The 11,453-nt window shown below is 38.8% G+C and overlaps 1 protein-coding gene across 2 annotated transcripts in view; it reads right to left on the reverse strand.

Annotated features, from left to right (window-relative positions):
• LOC101847394 (N-terminal EF-hand calcium-binding protein 1) overlaps nucleotides 1-8,917 on the reverse strand; it is a 31,467-nt gene extending 22,550 nt beyond the window's left edge. For both annotated transcript variants that reach the window (XM_035971528.1, XM_035971526.1), the window contains exons 1-3: nucleotides 8,827-8,917; nucleotides 4,423-4,447; nucleotides 2,969-3,077 (exon numbers count right to left, since the gene is read on the reverse strand). In XM_035971528.1, coding sequence (XP_035827421.1) covers nucleotides 2,969-3,077; nucleotides 4,423-4,447; nucleotides 8,827-8,889 — 197 coding nt within the window. In that variant the 5' untranslated portion in view covers nucleotides 8,890-8,917. The remainder of the gene's footprint in view (nucleotides 1-2,968; nucleotides 3,078-4,422; nucleotides 4,448-8,826) is intronic.
• Nucleotides 8,918-11,453: the final 2,536 nt, after the last annotated feature.

Genomic DNA, 11,453 nt, shown 5'->3' on the forward strand with positions numbered 1-11,453 from the left:
GAAATTACTAGCATGGAAGTGTTAAACATATTTCAAAAACAAAATATTTTACATTGTGGTATTCAACAGTGCCTATATATATATATACACTGTCTTCTTTAACTGCAATAGCATTTGAGTTTATATACAAGTTTTTTTGCATGAAAGTAAGAGCAGGAAACACAGGGTACTGCAGTACATACATTTGAAATGAGAGTAAATGGAGACAATAATCTTTTTTTTGTTAAGAGTAATGTTACTGGAGATCTAGGATTGAAGGGCAGTTCCACATTCCAAAGGGCAAAATCGACAAACAAATGGCATTTCAACAATGGAAATCTCGTGTGAGAACATTATGTTTCCAGTTAATGTCACTATTAAATCACAGTTTAGTCAATGCCAGTTTGTGAATGGAACCCTGCAAGTGCACGAATACTGTCATTTTCATTGCAGCTTGTACAATAACTAACCTTTTGATAATTATATTGTAAATGTACAGTCGGTATAATATCCAAACAGTTTGTACTGTTACATTTAACTTGCCGAGTCTCTAGAGAACCGGAAAAAATATAATTCCGGCAGTTGGCGTCTTAAAATTGTGGCAGTTTATAGCTCCACAATATTGACTTTTGCAACTTCATTTTCAGGTGGCAATAGCTTTAGAATTTGAAACCATAGTTAGAAACTAAAACTTCGCTGATTGGTTGAGCGAACAGCTGATCACAGATGGGAGTAGCAACAGATAACATGTGTGCTACCATAATTTTCTCCTCAAAAAATGCAAAAAAGAGCTTCGAAACAGCAACTGTAGTGCCATCTGAGAATAAACATATAGCCGCTGACACTTTTTTGGGCTGAGAAAACCATCTTGTGGAGTAGAATATTTGGTGGCAGGCTACAAACATCCCTAAATTTGGCAATCATTCAGCAGAAAAATGGATCTTCCCAAGGCAGATTTCAATTTTTTAATTGTGCTGAAAACAAGAAAGTTACAAAGTGATTTCTTTGAGAGCATTGTTCTTGAAAGTGTGTATTCAATCAGTTCGCAGAATGCTTCTGTATCATCTCAGATAGGTAGAACTTTATAATATTGAAAGTTATTAAGTGGAATTCCTTGTAGAATGAAAGCATTAAAAAAGTAACGGGGATGTTGTACCCGTTTTTCACGTGGCCTGAAAGTCAGAAAGGCAAAACTCCCGCACAAGGGAAACTTTTGCCACCAGTTCACTGTGACGTCACAGCTGCGTAAAGCATTGCCGCAGATTTGACAGTTAATTTAATCCACCTAAATACCACAGAAAACACCATACTCATGAATAAGGACGTCATTTTTTAAAGAAGGTCTCTTTCAATTTGCTGGTACAACTAATTTGGTTTACCTTTCAATTTGCTGTCACAACTAATTCGGCTTAATTTTGATTTTATGTGAATTTAGAGATATTATGGACTTCAAAATAACTGCATATTATATCCTCCTAGTATTTACAGTGTTTTAGGCATAATCAGAGTGAAGATTACAAAAGAGGTAGATTAACGTAGATTTATGTGTAGCCTACATTGTATGCCTGCTTACTCATAACGAAAATCAGAAAAAAAAACAACCAATAATTAGAGAATATACACACATCAGATCGACATGAATGCAATGGGACACTTTCATGGTACTGAAAGGGGTAGGAACATATCTCTAGGTTCAAATATGTAATTGAGCATTTTGTTAAGTAGTTATGCCTTGATGGTCCAAATCCATCAGAGTAGGCTTCTTGTAATATACTTACCAAAATATAATCAAGTTGAGTTCATAATTTAATCAAACATTCAAATCCTTTTCCCCCAACACTTTCTGATTTTTTCCCCCTGTGCAAACATAGATTTGTATACATTCAGATATAACTGTTGTAACAAAATGAGCACGTGTATATCAATGAACCATGTTTGTTTGGGTTTTTAAAAATTGAAATGTGCATAATTATCTAGGTACTGAGATGACAATTTTAACATTTTCTATTCAGTTGTCCAAAGAAACATAATAATTCCAATTTTCAGCTCAATCCATCCATAAATCTAGTTATATGTAAATGTCCAATATTTGTGTATCGATTCCCCCTCTTTATTTATCTTCTGGAATTCTCACCAAAATACCTATAATTTCTGACATGTACACAGCCATAACTTTTTTTATGGACTGATTTTCAAAAAGTAAGAAGCACTTTGTTTATAAAAATATAAATTTTTACATCTTTGTTGTTTATAGGTTAGTAGTGCCTTTATTTTAAAAAGCTGTGGTATGGCTAACCAAAGAGGATGATTAAAAAATCAAATCTTTAAACCAAAATATAATGTAAGATGAAAAAAGGCCTTAAAAAGAGAGTACCTCAGACACCTTGATACAGGGGTTACTCCATTATGATCTGAAACGCTATAGTGCGGCCAAAAATTTGTGGCGCAACTTATCCTCAAATATCTATTTAAAGGGACAATCAATGTCACCCATACTTTGCACAGCAGTTTGTCTCAATTTGTCTTAACTTAATCATGTTTTTCCACAACAGTTGAGGCTAGATTAAAAAACTTTTCTTCATAAATTTATAGAAAAGAACAAATCTGCTTTAAGCGGAAAATGGAATTGTTCACAGCACTTCCCGCTTCTCACACACATTTTATATATGCATAGGGGTTACGTCACAGGTCACCAGTGATACTTTTTAGTGGCAAAACTAGTTACAACAAATTAATTTTATAGAGAACACTTTTTTGCACTAAAAGTTCCCAAAACAAGCGTACAATAAAGATAATCTCGCAATTAGAAAAAAAAGGCGGACTTACTTTTAAAAGCTATATATATCGTCCCAGCTGTAAACTTGTTAAAATCAGTGGAGACCACCACTAGGATTTTTTATTAGTATTTCTTAAGGAATTTTCTAGAAAAGAGCTAACAGGTCTTTACCGCACTTTAGTCCATAGAGAGGGACTTTCAACTATGACTTACTTGGTGTTGTGTGAGTCAATGTCATCAAACAAGGCTTGTAACTCCTCTTTTCCCATGACTCCATCAGCACAGTAAGACACAAACTCCTCCCATGAGATGAAACCATCATCTGTAATTGTAATTGTAACTGTTAATGCTTTATTGCATCTCCAACATAATTTAAATAATCTAGGGGGCAGACTTCCTCCACCTTGCCTATGAGGGTCAACTCCAAATTATGCATACAAGCACATTGTCTCAGCAGACAGATGGCCATACTCTATAAAAAAACCCTCCACACTTGAGAATCCTATACTTCAGCAAGTAATGGCAGAGACATTCATTTCATTATCATCTATGAGATCCAGAGCTATTTAACAGGAGCTCTTTTTCTATACTACTAGTACTTGCATTCCCTCATAAAATGCAACTCAGAGATCCTACACTTAATTTCTACAATTACAATAGCCCACCCCCTAACATAATAATTATACATAATAATAGTCGGTCTAACATAAACTGATATGTCCTTTAACATTCAAAGAGTACGAGAAAATATAGTTCTGCTAGTATGGTAAAAAGAGAAAAAAGAGAAAAAAGTAAAGGAAATACATTGTCATTTATAATAGAAAGAAACTTGTAATGATCGCAAATACCACAAGTTTCCAAAGTAGTACCTTCTCCATTCCTAAAAAGGTTTGCTTGTCTGCCGTATATATATTTTGGGGGGCAAAACCGTATGGCTTCATTTGAGACCTTCAAGCTCTTTTCACTTTTAGAAGAATTTTCCACAAACAGAGCACATGTGGTATGTTAAACCATTGTCAAAGTCATGATTTGAGTTTTGATTTTCTTCCTTCTCTGAATGGAATGCCTCTGCTTTATAAACTGTTTTTTATCAAAAGCTTTACTGCCACTAACAGTACCTAGTGGAAGCACTAGATTGTCCCGGTTATGAGAACACCAAACATTAGCTCTGTCTGACTCTGCTTTATATATATATATACATATATAGTAAAATAGAAAGAGTAAATAATTTCTCTTATTTGTCTCTTGTATGAGTAAAGAAAGATGTACACAATAATAATGGTCGTACCCTCCAACCACCAACTCATCTTTCTTGCCATACAGACGACATATATATATATATACTACTTTCACATACAAAGGAATCAGCCTGAGATTAATAGATGGAGTATGGAGTACGAACAAAGATCAATATTTGGTCAGCAGTGTACACAATGGTAAACTAAGACACAAATTATATGAAATATAAACAAATGTAACAAAAAAACTAAATAGTATATTTCATGCCTTTGTAAGTCACTCAAGCTGAACAAGCTAGGCAAAAGTTTTCTGTGAACACATTCTCTTTATTTCTCTCACATCCTAATTTAGAGTAAACTGACTTTCACTTTCAAAATCTAATGTTATGATACATACAGAAGAGTACTATCTGTATATCATGAACTTACCATTTTTGTCAGCCCGTCGAAAGACCTGGAAATAAAAATAAACAATCACACGATATCATATTGTAGCATGGAGTAAAATTCAGAATGCAGTGTTTCAAATAGCACCGGAGCTATTCTGAACGCGGTGTTTCAAATAGCGCCTGCTTAGTCTAGTGTTAGGGTCAGGGCAAGGGTTAGATTAGGGACCAAAGCAAAACATGCCTGAGGCTATGAAAAACGCAAATCGGAATTAAACGCGGGAATCTTAACAATCTTCTGTTCAAGCAGAGTAGAGACCGAGACCAGCTTACATCAACAATTAGCCTGAAATCTAGATCTACTAGAATTGGGGCGAGCGGACGGACGGGTTCGTAACTCGCGGACTCAGTCTGAACGAGCGGGTAACGGATGGCCATGCGAGCGGACTGCGAACCCCAAGCCAGTTCCTTTTTTTGGGTCTGCTCCACAATTTTATTAACTGAGCAGGCGGGCGAATGGACGAACTCTAGCAGATGAGATACTCTACGCGAGGTTAGGCCCATTGTCTATTGTTTGTTAATTAGGCCTGATGTTTCAAACCACTAGCAGTGCCACAGGGAGTGAGAGAGGCTGGTGACATAGTGTTATGTGTGAAAACTTTCACCTCATGCGTGGGGCACACTGTGTAGCCTACGTTCCAATTATCGCAAAAGCCGTATAGAGAAATTTCCGCCATGAATGCCTAGCTACATGGCGTCGGTGGCCTAGTGGTTAGGCTCTCGGACTCGCAATCGTAAGGTCGTGGGTTCGAATCCCGTCAGGGGCCCGACGTCGTGACCTTGGGAAAGGCACTTTACACGAATTTTCCTCACTTCACCCAGGTGGGAATGGGTACCCGGCTATAGACAGCGAAAGATCTTGTCAATTTGTTAGTATTTCAGCGCTTAATCAGCTGCTTGCACTGTATGCTTCCCGGAAAGCTGAGAATGTTTTGGAGTATTCTATGGTCTGCTGGGGTAATAATACAGTGGAACTCGGATTCAACGAGGTCGCCGGGCCTGACCTAAAATCTCGTTGAATCCGAGTGTTCGTTATAGCAAACACAAAGTTTTGTGTAGAAAATTACAGGCACTGAGCAAGTAATGTATTATATATAAAGAGAAGTCACAAGTAGTGCTTGAAATGCCTGCATATTATGAGCTGTGTAAAAAAAAAAGAAAACCCGATTCGTTCAAATGCACACGCCTGTGTCATCTCGATTGTTTACCAAAAAGCTGTGTTGCTGTGTAGAGCCTAGAATAACGGCAACTTTTGATTTCATAGACCCGCGCACAATTCATTACGTAGATCTATGTCAAGACTAGATCTAGCTTATTATTGTAATAATGATCAGTTGCCGAGGGGGGCAAACACTGTGACGCGTTTGTATCTGTGACTGTGACGTTCAACGCCCGGACCGCTAGTGCCCTCCCCCCCTCCCCAACACACACACACAGTCACACGTGTGCAGGCCGCCCATCCGACCCCAACACACGCCAGAGTAGACACGTGTGCTAGCCAACAACGCATGTGTTGGTATGAAAAAAGGCCGCTGATTGGTCGCATGCAATCGGCTTAGTGAATAATGGTTCACGATACAGTTGCAATGGATGGTTTCCGGGAATAGATAAAATTCGTTGTGGGAGAAAAATGAGCGAAGCCATGTCTGCATGGGCTGTTCACCCTGGAAGCGACCTCGTTGAATCCGAGCTCGCTGATTTAAGTGCTCTTTGAATCCGGGTTATTTTTATTGATTTTAAAGAAGGAAAAAAAACGGGGAATCTATCTCATCTCGTTGAATTCGAGTTCTCGTTGAATCCGAGCTTGTTAAATCCGAGTTCCATTGTATAGTGTAAAGCGCATAGAGCCTGCTGTTGAGCAGGGATGCTATTTATTATTATTTACAATGTGGGGCAGGAAGGTGATTTTTTTATTAAATTGTTTTGGGGTTGTTGTTTTTTTTGGGGGGGGTGGGGGGTTGTAAGTAGTACAATGGAAGGAGTCGCCCCACGTCCATCCATTTGCCCACTCGAATACATGGAGTCTCTCCGTCCGCTCCCTCGCTAAACGAACTGTTGTCTCTATCCGAGATGTTGCGAGTAGCGAACTATAGCCTACTCGTCACAAGCGGACGGTTCGTTACCTGTCCGCTCGTTTGCGGGTAGTGCCAGCGAGTAGTTCGTTACTCGCAGACGCTAATTTTGCGAGCCCGACCCAACTCAAAGATCTAAATCTAGATCTATATATATATATCTAGATCTAGAATCTAGAATAGAATAGATCTAGAAGATTTGTTGCAGCACTGAGTCCAAAGAAAGTGGCTATTCTCACCCGCCCGGAAGTTCTCGCAAGATCAACTCCTCCCCTCTTCTCTCTCTCTCTGTCTCTTTCTGAATACTGTCTATCAGTGTGGACGATCAAATTGACCAAAACAAAGATAAAAAATGATGTTAAAACACAAAAGTAAATTAATTTGGTTGTCTACAAAGACGCTACAGCTATTTAACTTTTCGAATCGAGCCGAACTACGCGGGTCGCCATTTTGTTTTGCCCGGAAATTCTCGCACTACTCCTCTCTCTCTCTCTCCACTGCCCACAGACAAAATTGTACGCTTTTAGTAGGCTACAGTTGTAATGGAACGTTTGTTCACGGCACAGAATTCTACAATTTTTCTGTTATCACAGTGTAGAATTCTGTGGTTTAGGGTGAACGCAAAATTTGGTGAACGCGCACCGGGTGAGAATAGCCACAAGACTCGCCTGCACTATTCTCACTCCGGGTGAGAATGGAAGTGGCTATTCTCATCCGGGGTGAGAATAGAAAAACGATCTACCTCTCACCCCGGGTGAGACTTGCGACCGTAGGCTATTCTCACCCGGTTTGAAACAAGACCTGTTTTTCCTCATTTCGGAATACTTTCTATCGATATTGATGATCAAATTGATAAAAGCCATGAAAAAAATACGTTATAGCACAAAAGTAAGCTAATTTGATGGTCTTCAAAGATGCTATGGCTATTTCACTGTTCGAATCGAGCCGAACTACGCGGGTCGCCATTTTGTTTTGCCCGGAAATTCTCGCACTACTCCTCTCTCTCTCTCTCCACTGCCCACAGACAAAATTGTACGCTTTTAGTAGGCTACAGTTGTAATGGAACGTTTGTTCACGGCACAGAATTCTACAATTTTTCTGTTATCACAGTGTAGAATTCTGTGGTTTAGGGTGAACGCAAAATTTGGTGAACGCGCACCGGGTGAGAATAGCCACAAGACTCGCCTGCACTATTCTCACTCCGGGTGAGAATGGAAGTGGCTATTCTCATCCGGGGTGAGAATAGAAAAACGATCTACCTCTCACCCCGGGTGAGACTTGCGACCGTAGGCTATTCTCACCCGGTTTGAAACAAGACCTGTTTTTCCTCATTTCGGAATACTTTCTATCGATATTGATGATCAAATTGATAAAAGCCATGAAAAAAATACGTTATAGCACAAAAGTAAGCTAATTTGATGGTCTTCAAAGATGCTATGGCTATTTCACTGTTCGAATCGAGCCGAACTACGCGGGTCGCCATTTTGTTTTGCCCGGAAGTTCTTGCAAGATCTTCTCCTCCCCTCTCTCTCTCTCTCTCTTTCTGAATACTGTCTATCGGTGTGGACGATCAAATTGACCCAAAAAAAGTTTTTAAAATGATGTTAAAACACAAAAGTAAATTAATTTGGTTGTCTACAAAGATGCTACGGCTATTTAACTTTACCTTTAACTTTTCTAATCGAGCCGAACTACGCGGGTCGCCATTTTGTTTTGACCGGAAGTTCTCGCACTACTCCTCTCTCCTCTCTCTCTTTCTCTCTCCACTGCCCACAGCCACAGACAAAATTGTACGCTTTTAGTAGGTTACAGTTGTAATGGAACGTTTGTTCACGGCACAGAATTCTACAATTTTTCTGTTATCACAGTGTAGAATTCTGTGGTTTAGGGTGAACGCAAAATTTGGTGAACGCGCACCGGGTGAGAATAGCCAAAAGACTCGCCTGCACTATTCTCACCCAGGGCAGGGTGAGAATAGAGGTGGCCGGTGAGAATAGAAGTGGCCGAGTCCAAAAGACCATTTCAAACTTGACCTACCTAATTTGGGCCTTTCAATACAACATAAATTAGATCTAAATAGAAGGAAAAGATATGAGCCTGATGATACTGCCTAAGAGGGGCAAGTTTGAGGAAGTGACAATTTTTTTAAGTGAGAAAATTGGTGAATGGAAAAAGAGTTGGACCAGATAGCAACAGTCAACAGTAGTAACTTCGATTATTAGGCCTGTGTGTAGAGCTTGCAAAAGCAATGAAGTAAGCACAGTTAAATAGTAACGTAAGAGTCACGTAGAAACAGAATAGTTAAGTTCACTTACGTCCAAAAAAATTGATATTCCTTTTTCAACCTCAGTCGGATTCGCAGTTTGTTGCTCAGCCATCTTGATGAGATGCTTTGATCTAATGTATGCAATGGTTATGCCCCTTGACGCTCATAAAATTTTCAATTCGGCCTTTTCTTCACCGTTTCTCACTCCAATTTCATTTGAAATTCCCATCTCTGGTCGTTATAGGCCAAGGACAAATCAATATTGTTACAGGCTCCGCAATCTTCTTAACTCAAAACATTGCACAATATATTGTATGTTTGGTTTTTGTGACTCTGGCAAAGTATTTCGAAATTTCAACTAGATTTACATATCATATAGTATAGTCAATACCAGCTCAACGAAAATGCCAGACAACATACATGTACATTTATAATGTAGGCTATCCGTAATTTGGATTTAAATTGTATTCTCCTCACTCCTTTCAACTAAGACGAGAATTCTATTCTAGATTCTATTTGTTGTCAGTTCAGTCAATCTCGATGATAGAACTACGACTTGTAATTTGTACATTTAGCAGTTTAATAATTGTATGTTTGTTTGTTTGTTTGTTGTTGTTGTTGTTGTTGTTGTTGTTGTTGTTGTTGTTGTTGTTGTTGTTGTTGTTGTTGTTTTGTTTGATTTGTTTGTTTGTTGTTGTTTTGCTATGTAAGTTGCTGTTGTTCTTTTAGGCGGGGGGGGGGGGGGGGGTCTTTTCTTTATCTGAAATTTGGAACGTTTTATAAAGATCTGCTTTGTTAGAGAGGCCTAAGTATTTTTGGTTGTCTAGCTCCTACTCTTTGCTAAATCCCATGAATGAGAGGAAGACATCGAATAGAAAGTAAGATATTAATCACCACCCACCCCTTTCCTCACCATCCGTTGCCTTCCGTTACTTAATTCTGGTTAGTCAAAAAAAATAATGATAGCCTTATACATGTATCATTTCGGCTAAATACAGCGGTGATCCCATCCCCCCCCCCCAAAAAAAAAAGAAACAAAAAAAAAAGAAACAAAACAACAACAACAACAAAAACACTGCACAACTTTTTGTGTAAATATTTTCTCCCACACTGAAGTTTTGGGTTTCAAATTTGTACTCAACACTTGGAAGTCAAAAGGAATGTGTCTGATATTCATTTTCGTAATCCAGAGAATAGTTTTGCTCTAATCAACATAGCGCCTTAAAAAAACAAAAACATTTTCAGCTCTGCCCCCATTTTTGTAGCATGACGCGCTAATAGTTCGCATAGGCCAACAACTAAAAATCCCAACGATTGCGCAATACATTTTGATTTTGCAAGCTACAGTAAGTAGTCTAACAGACCAACAGAAGTTTTCAGATAGTTTTACTCAAGTTTCCTTTGCCTGCTGGGATCATGGATGGTTAAGATTAGTAAACAGCAGAGAGCTTTTTGTACTGAACATTTCTTCACCACCAACTCACTTTCGTAAGTTTTGCACAAGGTACTGAAATAATGTTAAAGTGCCCTTAAGGCCTCCTTTGATGTCAAGGGTGGAAATGTCCATCAATTAAGATCTGAAGAGGATCAGAACAAAAAATTCCCAGATAAAACGACCGCTTAACAGGTCAAACACACACCGTTCGAACCTCTTCCAACGTCACCATGGTGCAGAATTCGGAAGATGAGCCCCGTGAGACGTCTGTCCGAAGACGTCTGCAGCCCTGACTTTCCTACATCTCAACGGTCCGCGTTCTCAAGGCAGATCTTTATCTACGACTGTACCATTAACCTATCAGAGGGTAGCAATGTGTTCATGATTCATGATTCCCCGATCGTCTTGAAAAGCGTAAACATTTCCTGTGTGACAATTTATTCCTTGGCAAAGCCTATATTCACCTTTCAGGTTATACCAACTCCACAAATTATGCTGTCTATTTGGGGACAACCTCCCCCTCCCCCAATTATTGTCTCTAGAAACAGCTCAATACTGTGAGGTGTTAAGTGTGTGTGGCTTTGAGTAGCCTACTCATGGTTGAGCGGATCCTTGTGTTTGGTCATAACTGAACATTACGAACGACGTGCTAAAATTAATGGGTCGAGTCCAAAGGAAGACATATTATAGACCACTGGTTCTAGGAATTCCAGAATTTAAAAAAAGAATTACTTTGTATGAGAAAAGAAATTGTTTAACGGTACAGGGATGGAATGGTTAAATCTTAAAAATAAACGGAAAGGAAAAAAACAAACCATGCGTTTCATGACTTTCCTTACAAGATCTTTTAAATTGGTGGATTTTGCCTTTAGACATCTATATGTGTTTTTTTAGGAAATCCTTTTCCGTTTTCGAAAATAAGTTTCTTCTTCGGGAATTTTATGTCGAACAAATTCCTTTTGACTGAATTACATTTGTTCCGAATTTCAACATTCTAATACAAAGTTTGTGCGAGATATTTAGAAAAAAAGTTATTGTAAAGTTGAGGGATTTTTTTTTCGTTTTTAAATTTATTTTTTTTTGGTTTGGATCACCCTGTATTTCTGTAATGCTGTGGTCCCCCCAAACCCTGTTGTGTTGTGCCAAGATCTGTACGTTGTCCCAAAGCCATGTCAATTATTTCACTTAAGCAAGATTCTCCTCTGCGGATAATTTGGTCATCATCAGACATTCAACCCCCC

This window comes from Aplysia californica, unplaced genomic scaffold (genome assembly GCF_000002075.1).
Source record: "Aplysia californica isolate F4 #8 unplaced genomic scaffold, AplCal3.0 scaffold00018, whole genome shotgun sequence".
NCBI classification, from domain to species: Eukaryota; Metazoa; Mollusca; class Gastropoda; order Aplysiida; family Aplysiidae; genus Aplysia; species Aplysia californica.